General features: G+C 36.7%; 1 protein-coding gene across 1 annotated transcript; it reads right to left on the bottom strand.

Annotated features, from left to right (window-relative positions):
• Positions 1-3,625: 3,625 nt before the first annotated feature.
• On the bottom strand, positions 3,626-7,634 carry LOC134311927 (caspase a-like). The gene is made up of 6 exons (XM_062993577.1): positions 7,626-7,634; positions 7,359-7,538; positions 6,120-6,354; positions 5,070-5,171; positions 4,805-4,914; positions 3,626-4,710 (listed from the first exon to the last, which is right to left on the bottom strand). Exons 1-6 carry the CDS (start codon positions 7,632-7,634, stop codon positions 4,603-4,605), a joined length of 744 nt encoding a protein of 247 aa, XP_062849647.1. The 3' UTR covers positions 3,626-4,602.
• Between the last annotated feature and the right edge of the window lie 4,327 nt (positions 7,635-11,961).

Below are 11,961 nucleotides of genomic sequence, written 5' to 3' on the forward strand. Positions count from 1 at the left end.
AATGCAAACTTTGGGAATTTCTATTGTCACTGTATGGTAACGTTTCTGCTAAAATAAAACAACTGTTTATTAACTTTGTATTTTATTGGCATAATTGAAAAAAGTTCTAAAGAAAGGAAATTTAGACATTTTAAAACAAAAACACTAATATAAATAGAATAGATTTTATTTTTATTTTGTATTATTATCTTCAATTATCTTTTAAGTATGGTCTTACTAAGATCAGAACTGCAAACGGTGACATTACGAAATAATCACTGTTCTAATGTTATAGTTATAGAAAAAGAACAGTTGCCTGAACCATTGGAACTCTCTGGTAAAGTACATATAATCATTTAACTTTATAATTGCCAGTTTAAGTTACAATTTATTGGTTACTTTACATTACACAATTCTCAAGTCTTTAAAGGAGAAATGAGCAGCAACAATAAATGTCTACATGGTCACCTTTCTGAACAGAAAGATCCCTTTATCTTTGTTCCCCTAGCTATAAAAGCTGGACAAAATGAAGTGTACAAAGTGAAGTAAATGAATAAATAAATATATTTTTTATTATCGTTGAATTTATTAGTCAACAGTTTGGTTTTATTCAAAATTTTATTGAAATGTATGATTTTTTAGGAGGAGGGGTTAGAGAATTTTTTGGAACACTCAAAGTTAGATGAAGACAACTGGCTGTATTGTGAGAGTTGTGACCAAAAAACCGAAACTGAGACTGTAAGTATTTCATTGACTGCCATGTAAGACAAATAAGTTCATATTGTAGGAAAACGTTTGTAAACCCATTAACTATCACTTGGATTTCTGCCAAAATAACACTGGTCTGACCATCATCTATTTAATTAAAACACTTTTAGCCTGAACTTAACTGATAAAACACAATTGCTCTTTTCATCTCTTTGTCAAATACAGTAATCAATCATTAACAGTCCATGGATGGTAAATTGTCACAGAAAGATTATAAAACTCATTTTATTTTTAGTTTGCTACTTTACTGGTTCAAATAAAAACTCCATTTAAATAAAAAGCTGGGCGATTAAAATGCTATTAAAAACAAGAATCTTTGATCTGTTCATTTTATTGAAGCTTAAGTTAACTATCAAAACACTGCAAAACAAAAACTAACAAAACAATGCACTAGTACGTCACTGCTGAGACCTTAAGCTCTTGAGATTGAATCTCAGCTCTGCTATCTGTAAGTAGGATGCCTACACAGACATAAGTCTGCAGTATGGCAGGCCTAAGAGATAAGAAATAAGAGTGAAAAGTAATATAGAATATTCTATTGTACTGAAATAAGATATTCATGTTACACAATTCAAAACATCCCACACTGAGCAGGTGAACTTGTAACAGGTGAGGATTTGCAAGCAAAGATGAAATGAGGCTCAAAACCTTGTGCCAGACTTAATGAGATAACTGTCAATCATTTAAAAATGAGCATGTCCTCAATGCAAGGGAATCTGAACAAATCTCAGTCCATGTAGGGCAAGGTCAAATGCCACTGTTGAATGTGTGTGACTGTTGCCACAGGGGGCATTGCATTAAAACAGTCATACTACCATGGGAAATATAGCCACATGGACTTGAGAGGACTTCAAAAAACATTGTCACTTAACACAGTCAAGAAATGTAACCTAAAACTCTATAACAAAGAAAAAAGCCACAAAGGCACATATTGAGAATTTAGAGAGATAATTATGCCACCAAGGCAACATCTTTTCCGAATAGGTTCGGGCCGCATGCTATGCAGACACAAAGTGCATGTGCTTGACAGGCCTGTCTGCAGTCCAGATGTTTCTCCTATTGAAAATGTATAGTACACCATAAACATGAGAATCAGATAACAGTACACTTTCTAATCCAGCAATAATTGGTCAGACATTTCACCTGCCAAACCGCAACAATTAGTATTTTCAGTTAACAAACAATAAAAAGTGTAATTTATAGGACAGGTGATGTAACACAGTGTTAAACTCGCCTCAATTTAAATATTTAAATATTAAAATGTTGAAGGCATTAAATTCTAAATTTGATTTATATTTACACTATACAGTTAAGTTGGTCAATGAAAATGTGTAAACTTTTTTATGTGGGAACAGTGGGAAGTGTTTTTAATATTTGCCAGTTAAATAAAAGTTGAAACAATTAAAATAGACTCTTGTTTTGGTTACATTTTAGAAAATGTCCCTACTCTTTCAGCAGTGGACATGTGCTATTTAGTTAATATTTAATGTTTTAAATCACACACTTTTCATCTAGAACATTTTATTAAAGCTTCTTTTTTACATTCCCAATCCACAGTGGAATGAGATCAAAGTGTATCCTACCATCCTGACTTTGTACCTGAAGAGGTTTGTCTTTGACTACATGCAGATGACACTGGTGAAGAATAACCAAATCCACTCAGATTCATTTATTTTTCCTCCTTGATTTTACGCTGCACATCAGCACACAAACACTTTGATCACTCGCTACTTGTTGACGTGCATTTATGGACGTGGTATCATTAAACCCCTCGTCACTTCTCAAGTGTGTTTTTGCAAAAAAAAAAAAGTAGGTGATAGTTGGTGATAGATCGTGTAGTGTGAAACCCCCTATCGCCGATCAGTCATGTAGTGTGAAATATACACCGACTGAAAGACTCCTGAGTGCAAAAGATTCAGTCGTGTAGTGTGAACTGTACAGCGACCAGGCAAATCAGAAAGTCGTATAGTGTGAACTTGGCATTATTCAATTAGGGTTGTGTGGGGGGGCAGGGTGCTGGAGCCCATACCAGCTTTTCAATGGGCACAAGGCACACAGTAACACCCTGGATGGGGCGCCAGTTCATCGCAGGGCAGACACACATACGCATACATACACACACACACACATCCATTCACCTATAGGTTAATTCAGTGTCTCCATTTAACCTGACTGCATGTTTTTGGACTGTGGGAGGAAACCGAAGCTCCCGGAGGAAACCCACACAGACACTGGGAGAACATGCAAACTCCACACAGAAAGGACTTGGACCGCTCCGCCTGGGGATCGAACCCAGGATCTTCTTGCTGTGAGGCGACAGTGTTGCCCACCAAGCCAACATACTGCCCACCCTGATAAGTTTAAGCCAAAAGAACAACCTTTGCTGTCTTATTTGCAAGACCACATAGGAAATGAGCTGTCACTAAGATGTCAGGTTTTGTTTGGGTGAATGTTGTAGTTTTAACCTGAAATAGGAGGCGCATATACAGTTGTCATCAACTTTACTGGCACCCCTGAATATAACTTAAGAACACTAATTAAATTATCTCCTGAAATAAAGTGTTTAGTGAAACTGCTTGAACATTATTTTTAATATTTAAAATGAAAGCATGCATGTGGTCAGGTCAGCTATTTTTGTTGAATGTATTTGGACATACATATAAAAAAAATTCTAATAATACAAAATTGGGACACTTATTTTTGAAGACACTGACTTTTTTAAACTAAACAATCAAGGGTGCTAATGATGATCACAACTGTATATAATGTAGAGTGACTTCCTGTTATCTCTGTCATGTACCGTCCTCAAGATGAAAAATTTAAATAAACTTTTAACTTCAGAAAGGATAAGTACAGGTTTAAACCACTGTAGAGTCAGATAAAAATTTATTTTAAAACATGTACAGCAGCATTTTCATACAAACATGATTTCACATTCCTGAGAAAAAAAAAAGATGGAAATGAATCTTTATTAAAAATATACAAAATATGCTCAGGTGGCACAGCGGTAAAACACGCTAGCACACCTCGTGGGTTCGAAACTCAGCTGGGCGCCTACATGAACAACGATTGGCCTGTTGTTCATACAAGGTGGGAGCTGACAGAACCTCATAACTAATGCAGTTACAACCTGCTGGTTGATTGATGGCGTCTGCACAGAGTCGAGAGACAATGTGTTGATCAGGGTGTGGCTTTCCATACACAAAAGCTGATCCACAAATGAACTTGCCTCGTGCAGGTAAAAAGATGCAGTCGACTGCTGCATACGTGTCGGATTGCAGGAGGGGGCGTGTGTCAGGTCAGGAGTGGAGGTCAGCATCATTAGAGGAAGCTTAATGCATACGGGTAATTGGGAAAAATGCAAAAATATATATATACATATACAAAAGAAGCAGCAACAAGAACTAACAAACAGAGCACATTGATCTATAATATGTTAAATAACAGAACACATTTGGTGATGTATACTTTGATAATAAGATACTACTGTATAGTATCAACCATTTAAAGAATAAGGAGACTGGCTTTAGCTGACTGTTCAGAGCGGAATCTACACCATGTCTGTGAGAGAGAGCCAAAACAAAGAAAAAGACAAAACAACTTGTGGCGCCAATGAGCCAAGCTTATGGTAAAAGCAGCACTCTGAAAGTCAGAGGGGAAGCAAAGGATTCTGGGAGGTGAGTTCCCAGATTTAGCTTAGACTTAATTAAGCTTAGTATACCTTTATAGCAGTGACATATCATTGTCCTTTAATAAGAGCTACTGATAAAGATATTTCAGGTATTGCTTAACTTGTGCACCAATTTCCTTGTGGCAGCAACCTGAGCTATTGTTTAAAGTCAAAACTAAAGTAAACTAAAGTAAACTAAAGTAAAACTTCTTTACTAGAGTAGTTCTCTCCAAGCATGGCATTTGGTAAGGACACATATCTTTCTTGGCTGCTTCTTCAAACCAAAATGCATCCTATATTGAGTAAAAAAATATTGTTATTATGTACCTAGGCAGAGTATTAAGTAACATTTAAGAAGATTTTAATGCAGATTAAATGAAAACATGCCTTTCTGAACAGTTCCATGATGTCATCCTCATGAGCGTGTTCATTGAAGATTTTCACAAGACTCTGAATAAAAATTGAGCCAGAGCCAGTATTCCTGATGGATACAGTGTCTGGAATAAACAGTTCACAATGCAGTAATAATGTAACAATATTACAACACTGAAACCTCTATGCTAAGTGTTACTAGAAAAATCACAATCGAAATCTGAATATCTTTATAAAACCTGCAATAGCATTAATTGTACAATACATAACAGTGTAAAACCTGGTGTGCATGATCTGAGACAGCCAAAATCTTTCTCTCTGTGTTGCTTTGTTCCTCTACTGGAGGCTACACCATCAGAAACCCATACATGGCCTTTCTCATCTGGAAAATAATATAATTTATATTAATTACAATATTCATACTATTATTAATATTGCTTAAAAACGCCATAATTCCACACAACAAAATATGACTTAGTTACTTCTTACTTAAAAACACTGAAGAGAAAGTTACATGTACACCGATCAACCAAAACATTAAAACCACCTCGTTTCTACACTCACTGTCCATTACTGACTGTAATACGATTAGTCCTGTTTCATGCTGTTCTTTAATGGTCAGGACTCTTCCAGGACCACCACAGAGTAGGTATTATTTGGGTGGTGGATCATTCTCAGCACTGCAGTGACACTGACATGGTGGTGGTGTGTTAGTGTGTGTTGTGCTGGTATGAGTGGATCAGACACAGCAGCGCTGCTGGAGTTTTTAAATACCGTGTCCACACACTGTCCACTCTATTAGACACTCCCACCTAGTTGGTCCATCTTGTAAATGTAAAGTCAGAGACGATCGCTCATCTATTGCTGCTGTTTGAGTTGGTCATCTTCTAGACCTTTATCAGTGGTCACAGGGCGCTGCCCATGGGGCGCTGTTGGCTGGATATTTTAGGTTGGTGGACTATTCTCAGTCCAGCAGTGACAGTGAGGTGTTTAAAAACTCCAGCAGCACTACTGTGTCTGATCCACTCATACCAGCACAACACACACTAACACACCACCACCATGTCAGTGTCAGTGCAGTGCTGAGAATGATCCACCACCCAAATAATACCTACTCTGTGGTGGTCGTGTGGGGGGCCTGACCACTGAAGAACAGGGTGAAAGCAGGCTAAAAAGGTATGTAGAGAAACAGATGGATATGGTAAGTGGAGTGTAGCTGATAAAATGGACAGTGTGTGTAGAAACCAGGAGGTGGGTTTAATGTTATGGCTAATCGGCATAGTAAAATGTAAAGGAAAAGTATCTGAGCACAAACTTTGTAGTTTTATACCTCCTCTGCAGGCCTGAATAAGAATGATTTTCGGCTTGTCTGTTAGTCTGGGGCAGTGCTCAGAGTTTAGGTAGTAAAAGATCTTGTCAACTGGGAAAATGTCCCTTTCTGTTTCATTAAAATTAATGCCATAAATCCCATCAGGTCCACCATGGGACATCACAACAACAAATGTGCTGTCTGAATATATGTGTTCACCACATTGTGAAAAGTCTCTTAAGGCAGCTTCCATTCCCTGCAAAGATCACAAAAACAGTCATAAGTAAGTTACAACTAGTAAATGACTAGAAAAGTGACTTATTGGTTAAGATTGTAACCCACTTAAACACAGCACTTAACCCTGCATTGCTGTTACAGATCAACTGTAAGCAGTGTCGGGCAAGATACTTTTAAAAAATGTAGTCTGTAGAGCGCCTGACGGAATTGGTAGCACCACTGATACTTAAGCTTGGGTTTCCCTGGTGGTGGGTTTGTGCATCAGACTGCTGCACAATTGTCATTATTACTGGCATTAGAATTAGCCTTATCACTCTTTAGAACTCATTTATTACTTATACGCTAACTAACATGAGGTCACAGTGTACTGTACATAATTACTTGTACATTAGGCATCTCTACTAGTGTTATGATAAAGCAGCTGTACCAGTGGTGTTAAATACATGAATAAGGTCTTACTGTATTTTAAACATTATTAGTTTAATAAAACAATTAATTACCAATTTACATTGGTTAATTACTAACACTATTTATTCTTAAGGTATATTGGCATCAAATTAGTGAACCTTATATCCAGAAACTGCAGGTAAACACCACATACCCGAAGCATATTACAGAGCCACCAGACCTCTGACACACTCTGCTACACCAGAAACTGGGATTGTGCCATAGACCTCATACCAGGTGTCGTCAAAAATAACAAACCAAAAGCCCTAAGGCAGGGATTTATCCAACCCTCCATCTGACCATGTATTGACTACCTGGGATTTAACCAAGTTACTAAGAAGTTCCTCTATCCTCCACCCTTCGTGCCAGCTGCACTGGAACAATTGCATGGAGCCAGAGTTTTCTCTAAACTCAATCTAAGAAGTTGTATGTATCCGTAAAGGAGACAAATTTGCCAACCAGAACAAATGTCAAAGTCATTCTTCACAATAATCTTTGATATGAAAAACTGTACAGTTGCATAACATGGTAAAACAGGTCATTCACATACAGTGCTTGTATAACTGAGCAGCATACCTCTGAACACTGGTCGTTAAGTATGATTACATTATAACCTAATCCCTCCAGCAGGATGGCCATACTCGCTTCGTCCTTCTCTGCTCCTGTCCGATTATACAAGCAGTTTCTGAACTTCACATTGTTGATGATAAGTGCCACACGTTTTCTATCACTGGACTTCTCTTTTGTTGCATATATCTGAATAAAAATGAACAAATAATGGTGATTGTCACTGTACTACTCCTAAACTTTAGAACTCATAATAAAACATGAAATAAACAGTACCTGTTCCATCTGAATTTTCTTTGTCTTAAATTTCGCATCACATAACTTTAGCACATTTTTCACTGGTCGAGAAGTCTGAAAATATTAATAAGCTTTGGTTAGGTGGATGGCATTTCAAGAACTTCTTTAAGTATAAAAAGCTTTATTCAGACAAAAGTAATTTTACATTTTGAAACAAAGTAATCTTTGACAAGTGCTACTCATCCTAATTGACCATGTCAATGTTTTTCTTTCTGAAACGTCTCCTTTATGCTTGCAACATTAAAAGCAAGCTCGCAAAAGGAAAAGCACTTCAACATTATTGTAGCAGCTATAGGTTTAAAGACCTGATATTCACATTATATCAAGCCAGTCTTTTAGAAATAATAATGGGCTACATCTCTGTCAGTTTATTATATACACTGATCAGGTAAACATTATGACCACCTCCATGTTTCTACACTCACTGTCCATTTTATCAGCTCCACTTACCATATACAACCCCTGGCAAAAATTACGGAATCACCACTCTTGGAAGATGTTCTGTCAATTGTTTAATTTTGTAGAAAAAAAATAAATCACAGACATGCCACAAAACTATCATTTTTCAAAATGTCAACCTTCTGGCATTAAGAAACAATAAAAAAAAGAAACAAATATAATAGTTGTGGTCAGTCACAATTGCTTTTTTTAGATCAAGTAGAGGAAAAAAATATGGAATCACTCAAATCTGAGGAAAAAATTATGGAATCACTCTGTAATTTGCAGTTTAAAAACAAAACATCTGCAGCAGATTAGATTTGCTAATTATTCTTCAGTTTAAAAAGAGTGCTTACACCTCGGAGAGCTGTTGCACAAAGCAGATTGTCATGAATCATGGTTCCAACACAAGATATGGCAGTTGAAACAAATGAGAGGATTATAAAACTCCTTCAAGAAGATAAATCATTGTGGAATGTCGCAAAAGATGTTGGTTGTTCCCAGTAAGCTGTGTTTAAAATCTGGACCAAGTACAAACAAAATGGGAAGGTTGTAAAAGGGAAGCATACTGGTAGACCAAGTAAGACATCAAAGCATCAAGATAGAAAACTTAAAGCAATATGTCTTGAAAACAGAAAATGCACAACAAAACAAATGAGAAACAAGTGGCCGGAAAGTGGAGTCAATGTCTGTGACTGAACTGTAAGAAATCACCTAAAAGAAATGGGATTTACTTACAGAAAAGCCAAACAAAAGCCATCATTAACACCTAAAAAGAAAAGAACAAGGTTAAAGTAGGCTAAAGAAAAGCAATCGTGGACTGTGGGTGACTGGATAAAAGTGATCTTCAGTGATGAATCGCGAATCTGCATTGGGCAAGGTGATGATGCTGGAACTTTTGTTTGGTGTCTGTCCAATTAAATTTATGAAGATAACTGCCTAAAGAAAACATGTTAATTTCCACAGTTGTTGATGATATGGGCCTGCATGTCGGGTAAAGGCACAGGGGAGATGGTCTTCAATAAATGCCAAAGTCCACATTGAAATTTTGGACGCTTTTCTTATTCCATCAGTTGAAAGGATGTTTGGTGATGATGACTTCATTTTTCAAGATGATAATGCATCTTGCCATAGGGCAAAGGACGTGAAAACTTTCCTTCAAGAAAACATATAATGTCAATGGCATGGCCTGCAAATAGTCCGGATCTCAATCCATTTGAAAATCTCTGGTGGAAAATGAAGAAAATGGTCAATGACAAGGTTCCAACCTGCAAAGCTGATCTGGCAACAGCAATAAGAGACAGTTGAAGGCAGATTGATGAAGAATACTGTTTGTCATTAGTTAACTCCATGCCTCAGAGAGTTTAAACCATTATAAAAGCCAGAGGTGGTGCAACAAAGTAATAATGGTGCAGTGTTTTCTAATGATTCCATAATTTTTTCCTCAGATTTGAGTGATTCCATATTTTTTTCCTCTACTTGATCTAAAAAAAAGCAATTGTGACTGACCACAACTATTATATTTGTTTCTTTTTTTATTGTTTCTTAATGCCAGAGGGTTGACAGTTTGAGAAATGATAGTTTTGTGGCATGTCTGTGATTTATTTTTTTTCTACAAAATTAAACAATTGAAAGAACATCTTCCAAGAGTGGTGATTCCATAATTTTTGCCAGGGGTTGTAGAAGCACTTTGTAGTTCTACAATTACTGACTGTAGTCCATCTGTTTCTCTGCATGCTTTGTTAGCTTGCTTTCACCCTGTTCTTCAATGGTCAGGACCCCCACAGGACCACCACAGAGAAGGTATTATTTGGTTATTATTATGTGGTGGATCATGCTCAGCACTGCAGTGACACTGACATGGTGGTGTTGTGTTGGTGTGTGTTGTGCTGGTATGAGTGGATCAGATACAGCAGCACTGCTGGAGTTTATAAACACCTCAAACAGCAGCAATAGATGAGCGATCATCTCTGACTTTTTAGCTACAAGGTGGACCAACTAGGTAGGAGTGTCTAATAGAGTGGACAATGTGTGGACACGGTATTTAAAAACTCCAGCAACGCTGCTGTGTCTGATTCAGTCATACCAGTACAACACACACTAACACACCACCACCATGTCAGTGTCACTGCAGTGCTGAGAATGATCCACCACCCAAATAATACCTGCTCTGTGGTGGCGCTGTGGGGGTTCTGACCATTGACGAACAGGGTGAAAACAGGCTAAAAAGGTATGTAGAGAAATAGATGGACTACAGTCAGTAATTGTAAATCCACAAAGTGTTTCTATTGATAAAGTGGAGCTGATAAAATGGACAGTGAGTGTAGAAACAAGGAGGTGGTTTGAATGTATGCTGCTAACAAATTTGATTTTACCAATAAAATAAATCTTTGCAATGAATCAAGACTGAATTGAAAGACTGAATCTAAATGAATTATCAATTAATCAATATTTTGCCAGTAGTACCTCTTTTTCTTCACAGTCACTGTAGCCACAGCGTTCATCATTGTGTACGGGTCCCCTCCATTTCCTCTTGCATTTCCAGCAGAACTCATATCTGCATCCATTTTGGGCCGTGCAGATGGTGCAGAGCACACATAAGTTCCTCATATCAGCTCTCTCCACATAGGACTGGCATCCTGGACACTTACATTAAATCAAGAGCAATTTTTTACATTCCACTTCATTAAGAACTCTTAAGCCAAAATATATTTTCAAGAAATGTTTTAAGTAATATATATATAAGTATAAGTGGAAAGGCTTACATCTTTATATTTACAAAACTTTGCTGCAGTTAGTGCAGCTAGTTTCTCTTCAAATAGTTCCTTTTGTTTGGAAGATAACTGAGCTGCATGACACAAATCCTGATATGAAAATTCTGCACCGCATGTCTCCTTCTTGCTCTCGTCAATTGTTGGACATGTGAATCTGCTCTTTTTCTTCAAAAAAACAAAAAGATTCAAGATAGTTTAGCCAAATTAAAAGAGAGTGTTTGTATTTAATGTGTAGGCCTAGTCCTACACATCTTTTCACAATATTATGTACAGTAAACAGTGAAAGACCAAAATTATTTGCAATATTTCATTGCGAAATGTTCTTCTTTAACCAACTGACAAATCTCTTACAATGTTTGGCAAAAAGTAGCCAGTCACAATCCATTTTGCTTTTATACCCAATCATGATACCCTCACATGTTACCAATTCATCTGCTTATTTTGTAATGTTTCGGAGTGAAACTTGAATTAACTTTTCACTTTACAATCAAGTTGGCAAACCAAAACATTTTGTACATTTGTCAAAGGTTCAAGAGCATTGATAAATCACAGATTCTTGTTTTTATTGCATTTATTTGTCCCAACTTTCTACAAATGAGGGTATCACATTTTTCCTACATCACCCTTTGCTGTAGCCTGTAATTTTGTGCATATAGTAAATGGAAAATGTATTAAGTTGGGCAAAACAACAGCAACCATCATATTCAGTAAATCTATCTAAAATGGGCATACCTGCTCCAGACAGAACATGCACCATGAAATCAAGTAGCTTTGAGGTATTTTATGACCACAAGGCAAACCATCTGATGAAATAAAAAATGTAGTTTACTGTTTTGAAAAAAATTATTACATTGCAAGTTTGTGTAACGTTTGCTTTTAATAAAGTGTACTTACCGATTTGTCCCAGTGATTTATTTGAAATTCTGCTCTCACTCTCTTTTCGGATCCCTTCATCATTGAAAAAGTAAAAGTTAAAGATGGTTAAATGGGAAGATCGTGTGTGCACTTGAGCAAACCTCTAATGTACTTACACTTAAATAGCTAATAAAATGGATAAGGAACATTACTAGCACATAAATATTATTATTGCACATAAATAAATA

This window comes from Trichomycterus rosablanca, chromosome 4 (assembly GCF_030014385.1).
Source record: "Trichomycterus rosablanca isolate fTriRos1 chromosome 4, fTriRos1.hap1, whole genome shotgun sequence".
NCBI lineage: Eukaryota > Metazoa > Chordata > Actinopteri > Siluriformes > Trichomycteridae > Trichomycterus > Trichomycterus rosablanca.

Bases quoted from the DNA above. Each gene is read 5' to 3' on its own strand.
- LOC134311927 (XM_062993577.1), bottom strand. The intron at 6,355-7,358 runs GTATGCTGCTCA...TGATCTTTGCAG, and splicing joins TTAACGACCAGTGTTCAGAG to GGAATGGAAGCTGCCTTAAG. The intron at 4,915-5,069 runs GTTTTACACTGT...TGTTTATTCCAG, and splicing joins TCTCAGATCATGCACACCAG to ACACTGTATCCATCAGGAAT.